Source organism: Petaurus breviceps, unplaced genomic scaffold (genome assembly GCF_028583685.1).
Source record: "Petaurus breviceps papuanus isolate PSGF00001 unplaced genomic scaffold, PetGlider_PUasm1.0 77, whole genome shotgun sequence".
NCBI lineage: Eukaryota > Metazoa > Chordata > Mammalia > Diprotodontia > Petauridae > Petaurus > Petaurus breviceps.
This window is the reverse complement of record NW_027186492.1, coordinates 5,128,011-5,136,823: the sequence shown is the minus strand read 5'-3', so window position 1 is coordinate 5,136,823 and position 8,813 is coordinate 5,128,011. Positions and strand designations below refer to the sequence as shown.

At 41.5% G+C, this 8,813-nt stretch overlaps 1 protein-coding gene across 2 annotated transcripts in view; it reads left to right on the top strand.

The window, feature by feature from the left end:
- Positions 1-1,546: 1,546 nt before the first annotated feature.
- Positions 1,547-8,813, top strand: part of PLA2G4D (phospholipase A2 group IVD) — a 52,007-nt gene continuing 44,740 nt past the window's right edge. For both annotated transcript variants that reach the window (XR_011171999.1, XM_069105820.1), the window contains exon 1: positions 1,547-1,744. Coding sequence is in view for 1 of the 2 variants with exons in the window: in XM_069105820.1 (XP_068961921.1) it covers positions 1,700-1,744 (45 nt within the window). In the remaining variant the exon portion in view is untranslated. The remainder of the gene's footprint in view (positions 1,745-8,813) is intronic.

Sequence of the window (8,813 nt, the reverse complement as noted above, 5' to 3'; positions counted from 1 at the left end):
CAGACTCCATCAGTTCTTTCTCTGGAGGTGGATAGCATTTATTATCCTAAGTCCTTCAGAATTATCTCCGATCATCGTATTAGAATAGCTAAGTCATTCAAAGTTGATCATAGTACAATATCTCTGTTACTGTGTAAACTGTTCTGCTTCTGTTAATTTCATTTCTCATCAGTTCATATAAGTCTTTACAGGTTTTTTCTGAAAGCATCCTGCTTGGGGGCGGCTAGGGGCTCAGTGAATAGAGCACCAGCCCTGGAGTAAGGAATATTTGAGTTCAAATCTGGCCTCAGACATTTAACACACACACACACACACACACACACACACACACACACAAACTAGCCGTGTGACCTTGGGCAAGTCACTTAACCCCAATTGCCCTCCAAAAAGCAAAAAAAAAGAATAAAAAAAGGAAAGTATCCTGTTTGTCATTTCTTATAGGATGATAGTATTTCATTACAATCATATACGAAAACTTGTTTAGTCATTCCCCAAATGATGGACATCTCCTCAATGTCCAATTCTTCGCCACCATGAAAAGCACTGCTATAAATATTTTTGTAGGTGGAGATCTTTTTTCTTTTCTTTTTCTTTTTAAAATCTCTTTGGGATACAGACCTAGTAGTGGTATTCCTGGGTCAAAGGGTATGCATAGTTTTACAGTCCTTTGGGCAGAGTTCCAAATTGTTCTCCAGAATGATTGGATCAGTTCACAATTCTACCAACAATGGATTAGTGTCCCAATTTTTGCATAACCCCACCAATATCTGTCATTTTCACTTTCTATCATATTGGCCAATTTGATAGGTGTGAGATGGTACCTCAGGGTTGTTTTAATTTACATTTCTCTAATCAATAGTGATTTAGAACATTTTTCAGATAGTTACTTCCATTGGCAGTGACAGAATGACAATGGTTCCTATTGGAACTATTGGGTCACTATTCATCGGGATTCCTGAGAACTCTGGATTCATTTAGGATTTGCCCAGACCCTCTGGACCACAGCTGATCAGAACTGTCCCCTGGGTGAGTTCCAAAATAGACTGGTCCCAGTGGGACTAAACCCGAGAGGACAGTGGAGTTAGAATGATAAAGAACTACTCTACCTTTGACTCACCAAGTTCAGGACAAGGGCTAACTAATCAGTCAATCACTAGTTGGATAAAAGAGCCAATGTCTCGCTCTTCTTGGCTGGTCTGAGGGCTATCATGATTTCAGGGGTCTTCACTGAGATCTATAGCACAGATATGTACAGAACGGCTCACATCAAGGGCCTCAGTTTAGAAGGTTGCTTCAGAGGCTAGTACCAGAGTGTCTTCACCCTCCAGCTCACCCCAGCATATGGTCTTTCCTCATCTCCTTCTAGGGTGCCTAATGTAGACAGTTTTCTGTTTGTATATATTTTCCTTGTTAGCTCGGCTTTGGAAGTGGTGCCCCACCCTGGAGCCCTAGGGTGGTACCTTGAAGTATAGGCAAATGAATAGTACCTTGTAGTGAAGCAAGGGGAAAGGCTCTCAAATGTGGGAGTCACCCACAGGGTGGAGCCCACATTTGTTTATGGGACTCTTGATCCGCTGAGGCCGTCAGATTAAAGGCACCATCCCTACCAGGGCTGTCATAGCAAGCCACCCACCTGGGGAGCAGCTGTCCTTGCCAGGAGCTGTTGAAGAGTATTTTCAGCCAGAAGGATTATTATGCCATGGAGAGTCTAGTGTCTGAGGGACTGTCCTGTCATCCTCACCAGGTAACAGTGCCTACTGAGCTCATGGGATAGACCAGAGGGGCTTCTGGAAGTCTGGGCTCAGCTTGGACTGGGGAGAATTTCCAGCTATCTGAAGAAAGCAGACCATTTGTCTTTGTCTGGGCTGAGGGGAGGTGTGGGATGAGGTTCTGTTCCGACCTGGTTTGAACGTAGTCACAGTTACTGGAGGTACTATGTCCAGAGAAACCGAAGTGGAGAATTGGAGACAAAGAGATATTAGGTATTAGTTACCCAGTAGCCTTTTCCTGACAGTCACACTCATGTGAGATAGCCCCTACCTGCTGGAGAAAATCAGGATTTGCCTCAGGATGGGAGGTCAGCCTCTCCCATTGGATTACAGTAGGGAACAGACCAGTAGCCCATGGGTCCTTCGTGTTCCAAGGAGTCATGAGAGTCTATGGGACATTCAGTGTTTATCACTCTAGCACAAAGTAGTGGACAGAGGGTTAAACCTAGAATCAGGGAGAACTGGGTTGAAATTTCACCTCTGACACTTACCAGGAAGGTAATTATGGGCAGGTCACTCAACTGATCAGAGATTTTTGTCCTTATTTGTGAAACAGGTATGATAATAATGATACCTGTAATACCTACCTCACGAGGATATTGTGAGGTTCCAAGAAGAAAATGTGTGTGAGGCATTTTGCAAACTTTAAAGCATATTGTAAATGTCAGTTATCACTATAATTAATGGAAGTGAAGCTGGAGTGCCAGGGAGGGAGAAGATTGCATAGCTCTCCATGGTGCTTATGTCAGCTCTGACTCCCTCAGGGGAAAACCCTTCCATCTCCCTGGACAGGGTTGTGGGCAATCAAAATCAAACGGCATTGGCTCTGGGGTCAGAGGACCTAAGTTCAAGTCTTGTCTCTGATGTTTACTTATTTCCAGTGTGACCTTGGGTAGGTCACTAGCTATCCTTGGTGTCAGTTTCCTTATCTGTAAAATGAGGGTGTTGGATCAGATAGCCTCAGAGTTCAAGATCTATGACCCTATATGTGAAGTTACTGATAAAAGGTGTGTTCTGTCTCATCCCTCAATTCTGGACTGTTTCCGGAGCCTTTGGAGCCATGGAGGCTGTGTTCCAGGGGTCTGGATCTAGAACTGAACTGATTACAGACAAATTTCTCTGTTCTAGAGCTGCTAGAAGTTTTGATCACCTGGGCAGGGGAAGAGTAGGGACTTTAGGGATATTCCCTGAAGGGAGGTGGTTGGGGATCTCTGCCTGTGATGTGTGGCCTTTCTCTCCCAGAAGAGGAATCATAGAGGTAGAGCTGGAAAGCATATCAGACATCTGGTTGATCCCTCACATTTTATGGGAGGAGAAACTGAGGCCTGAAGAAGTGGCTTGCCTATGATTATAGAGGCAAACATCAGACAAAGGATATGAACTCAGGACTTGTGACTTCAAAATCAGGTCTTTTTCTGCTATAATAATATCCCCTAGGACCCATCCTACCCTAGATTGGGTCCCTCTGTATTAGGGACAGAGAGGGTGGCATTGCTCTCTAGGATTAGAACTTTAAACGATCCATCTGGGGTGAGCCCTGGCCCTGATTCCTTCCCTTCCTCAATTAAGACTCCAGAAGAAAGGCAAGGAAGGAGGAGGTTGTGGACTCCTTGGGATATGATCAGAATGACTTCCTGCCACCCCTGCCCCACAACAACCAGTACTGACCCACTTTCCTTCTATGAATGTTTCTGACCTCACTCTATTCCCAGGCTCTAAAGGTTCTTTGGACTGGGGTTACATATACTAACAGATAGCATTTATAAAGTGTTTTAAGGTTTGCAAAATGCTTTACAAATATTCTCTCGTTTGATTCTTGGAACAATCCTGGGAGGCAGATGCTTCTGTTATTGGGGCAGCTAGGTGGTGCAGTGGGTAAAGGGCTCAACCTGAAATCAGGAAGTTCTGAGTTCAGTTACTTACTAGCTGTGTGACCCTGGGCAAGTCACTTAACCTGTGTTTGCCTCAATTTTCCCAGCTGTAAAGTGGTGATTTGGGGGCAGCTAGGTAGCATAGTGGTTAGAGTTCTGGGCCTGGAGTCAGAAAGACTCATCTTCCTGAGTTCAAATATGGCCTTAGACACTTACTAGCTGTGTGACCCTGGGCAAGTCATTTAACCCTGTTTGCCTCAGTTTCCTCATCAGCAAAATGAGCTGGAGGAAGAAATGGTAAATCGCTGTAGTGTCTCTGCCAAGAAAACCCCTAATGGGGTCACCAAAGTTGGACATGACTGAACAACAATAACAAGGGGGGGATTATAACAGCACCTACCTCCCAGGGATATTGAAAGAATCAAATGAAATAATAATTATAAAGTGCCTAGCATACAATCAATGCTATATAAATGTTAGCATCTGGGTAGTTCAGTGGATAGAGTGCTGGGCCTGGAGTCAGGAAGACATGAATTCAAATCTGACCTCAGACACTTCCCAGCTTTGTGACCCTTGGCAAATGACTTAACCTGTTTAATCTACTGGAGAAGGAAATGGCAAGCCACTCCAGTATCTTTGTCAAGAAAACCCCATAGGGGCCGCTAGGTGACGCATTGGCCCTGGAGTCAGAAGGATCTGAGTTCAAATCTGGCCTCAGACACTTAACACTTACTAGCTGTGTGACCTTGGACAAGTCACTTAACCCCAATTGCCCTGTCTTCCCCCCTCCAAAAAGAAAAAAAGAAAAAAGAAGAAAGAAAACCCCATGGGCAGTATTGGTGCACTATGGTCCATGAGGTCACAAAGAGACATGACTAAACAGCATTATGATTATTATCCCCGTTTTGTAGCTGAGACAACTGAAGTAGTTAAAGGTTAAGGAACTTGCAGAGGGTCACATAGCTAGGAAGTGTCTGAGGTGGAATTTGGACTCAAGTCTTTCTGACTCCAGCTTTAGGGCTCTATCCACTGCACCACCCAGTCCCTCTCCAGCTGCTTCTTATCTGCCAGGCACCATGGTCTTGGAACTTGCTTCCTTTCCCTGCCTGTTCTTGGATCTGCTTCTGTTGTTGTGGGAGCTCCAGGCTTTGGAGCATGCGCATGTGTTTCTTGAAAACCAGGCTCAGGTCTTCTACTTCCTGTTCACACCGCAATTAGCAAAAGGCTTTGCATATGGCGGTAACTCAATAGACATTTGTTTGACCAATTGTTTATTAACCAAGCTGGCCTCTCATAGGACCATAGATTTGGAGCTGGAAGGGTCCTTAGAGCCCTTAGCTTAGGTAGCCTCAGACTGGGAGTCAGGACAATTTGAATTTGAAGCCTGCCCGGGCACTTCTTTTTTTTAAATATTCATTTCAGTTTATTTTTTATTTTTTGCTTTTTGGAGGGCAATTGGCGTTAAGTGACTTGAGCAAGATCACATGGCTAGTTTTTGCGTTGTGTCTGAGGTCAGATTTGAACTCAGGTCCTCCTGACTCTAGGGCCTGTGTTCTATTCACTGTGCCACCTAGCCACCCCCTGAGACACTTCTTAAGTGTGTGACCTTGAACAAGTCACTTTACCCCTCTCAGCCTCAGTTTCCTCATCTGTAAAATGAGGATAAATAATAGGACCTAACCAGATTGTTGTGAAGATCAAATGAAACAACTTGTAAAATGCTTTGCACACTTTTTTTTATTTGTTAAATTATTAACAAAATTAATATGTTTATTTACTTTTAGTTTACAGCATTCAATTCCACAATCCCTTGAGTTTCACATTTTCTCCCCCCCACCTCCCATGGCAGTGGCATGCAGTCAAATATAGGATCTACAAATACCTTCACATTAAACATTAGTCAGGTTGTAAAATGGATTATAACCAATGGAGTGAACAATGAGAAAGAGGAAACAAAACAAAACAAGAGAAAGAAAGAAAGCAAGCAGTTTGCTTCAGTGTGCATTCAGACTCTGCAGCTCTGGCTCTGGATCTGGGTATCTCTTTCCATCATGAGTCTTTTGGAGTTGTCTTATAACCTTGCATTGCTGAAAGGAGCCCATCTGTCAAGGTTAGTCGTCACACATATGTTTGTGTCTGTGATTGTGTACAAATTTCTCCTGGTTCTGCTCTTCTCACTCAGCATCAGTTTATATAAGTCTCTCCAGGTTATTTTGAAGTCTGTCTGCTCCTCATTTCTTATAGTACAATAGTATTCCGTTACATTCATATACCACAACTTGTTCAAGCCATTTCCCAATTCATGGCCATCCCCTTGATTTCTAATTCTTAGCCACCACAAAAAAAGCTGCTATAAATATTTTTGTACATACGGGTCTTTGCACACTTTAAAGATATGTTTTTATATAGTACATATGACATATACTATGTAATATATTGTGTAATACTACATAGTATATATAGTACATAATACATATACTATTAAGTACACATATTCCTAATATATAATAATACATTATTATAATTATAAATGATATAATATAAATATATTGACATATATATAATATGTTATACATATGCTATAAGTACATATACTCCTAATATACACTATGTATTACATATGCTTAGTACATATACTACATAGTATATACAGTACATAGCATTATTATATATATAGAAATATATTTACTACACAGTATACAGTATATATTATATATGCATATATATTTAATGTGAACTCCACAAACTCCATGAACCCCAATTTGAAACAGAGTCTGTTCTAAGAAAGAGACAAATAAAATTAGGGGGTGTGTGTCCATGGTTTAATTTCTCTCAAGCTGGCTTGACACGCATTGCATGGGAGTTACAGTGCAAAGCTAAGTTCCTGTTAAGGGGGTCAGTTCAGAACTTGCTTAATTTGGGATTTGGGGGTACAGGTTATATGCCCTTCCATGAGTAGGTATTCCCAAGGGATACTAATCAACTCTGATTGGTCAACATGCTGGGAGGTGGGCTATATTAAAATGAGGTTTTTAGTACATGACTTGGGTCACTTAATCCTGATCAAAGAGATATCAATTTCCTATCGTATGTCTTAACAATAGGGAGGAATCAACATTTTCCCATACCTGTCCAGGCAATGTAGAGAGCAGGAATAGATCCATTTAGATTAGATCTTGAAGTTCTCTTGAAGAAGAACTGAACTTTTAAAGAAAGGGGCATGGGGAAGCTCTGAGTTTCTAAGATAATAATTACTAAGAAAAATCATTTTTTACAATATATATCATATATATATATATATATACTATTATTTTCAACTCTTTCTCTCCCATCCCTCATTTTCAATATGAGAAAATGGAGACCCAGAGAAATTAAGTGAATTGTCTAACATAAAACAGTTAGTAAATGGGAGAACTTGGGGTTTGAACCCAGAACCTGGGACTGTAAAGTCAGCCTTCTTTCTGTGGTGCTATGCTGCTCTCCAATTATGCCAGCCCAAGGATTAATAGCAGCTGTACTAGAATAGTAGAAAGCTAGTCTTGCAACCAAGAAAATTCGGTTTAAATCCCACCCCTGATACAAAATGGTAGTCAAGGCCTTGGGCAAGTTGATTAATCACTCAGTAGTCTTTATTCTGATTGTTTCAGTCAAGTCTGACTCTTCATGACCCCATTTGAGGTTTTCTTGGCAAAGATACTGGAGTGATTTGCCATTTCCCTTTTGAGTTCATTTTACAGATGAGGAAACTGAGGCAAACAGGATTAAATGACTTATTCAGGGTCACACAGCTAGTAAGTGTCTGAGGCCAGATTTGAATTCAGGAAGAGGAGTCTTCCTGATTCCAGACCTGGTAAGCTATCCATTGGGCCACCTAGCTGCCCTACTCAGCACTCTAGGGAACTTGATAAGGCTATAAATTTCAGATTAGTGTCATCTGCATTGGTGGAGAGAGTTCTTTCCCTAGACTTCCCAACAAAATCCCAGATCTAGTCATAAACAAAGACAACAACTATTCACATTTCTATAGTGTCTTAAGATTTCCAAGTGCTTTCTTCATGATAAGGGGAATGGAGCAAGCATTCATATGGTGCCTATTATGAATCAGACACTGGTCTAAGCACTTTATAAACATTATTTCATTTGATCCTCACAACAACTCTGGGAGGTAGGGGCTATTATCCTCATTTTACAGTTGGAGAAACTGAGGCAGATGAAGGTGAGGTGACTTGCCCACACAGTTAGTAAGTATCTGAGGCAGGATTTGAACACAGGTCTTGTGATTGGACTCTATAACTAGATTCTCAAGGAAAAGTTGTATGTTGAGCAAGACTTAAGATCAAAGATGTAAAGGTGGTTGCAGAGCCAGAAAGCCCAGATCCATTGACATTCCAGTGGCTACCAGGGGAAACATTTTCAGACTTGTAACACTTCTTGAAGGTTTCCCTTGGATTCTATATTGTTATTATTACGAAGGTATATTTTTAGTTAAATGAACTAACCTGTCATATGGTTGAGATTTAGAGTTGGGAGTGTTCAGGTGTGAAGGAATTCACTTAGACCTTCTCTTTTATCCATTTTTATTTTACATGAAAAAGCATCACGGACCTCCTTAGCAAGAAAACTAAGTGGGACTCCGATTTTGGGGGGAGTTACAGTTATATAGAGGTTTCAGAATGGCAATGTAGTTTTAGAGGTTTTATGGAGGTTAAAGATTAAAGACAGGACAGAATGAAGGAGACAAGGGGAATTCTTTTTTTTTTTTTTTTGCTTTTGGAGTGGGGAAGGCAGGGTAATTGGGGTTAAATGATTTGCCCAAGGTCACACAGCTAGTAAGTGTTAAGTGTCTGAGGTTGAATTTGAACTCAGGTCTTCCTGACTCCAGGGTGGGTGCTCTATTCACTGTACCACCTAGACACCCCCAAAGGAAATTCTTCATGGTTTAAGGATTTAAGGACAGGGCAGGAGGATACAGCTTAAAAATTAAAGGACCTAGGAACACAAGATAAGGGAGACAAAAGTAATTCTTTTGGTAGAGGTTCAAGATTTGGGGGAAAGGACGTTGGGGAGCCTTCAGGTTACAGAATAAATGATGAGCTTCACAAAGTACCGGAAAACCAACTCTTAATCCTTAGGGTACCATTTGTATCCACATCATTTCCCCACTCAACCACTA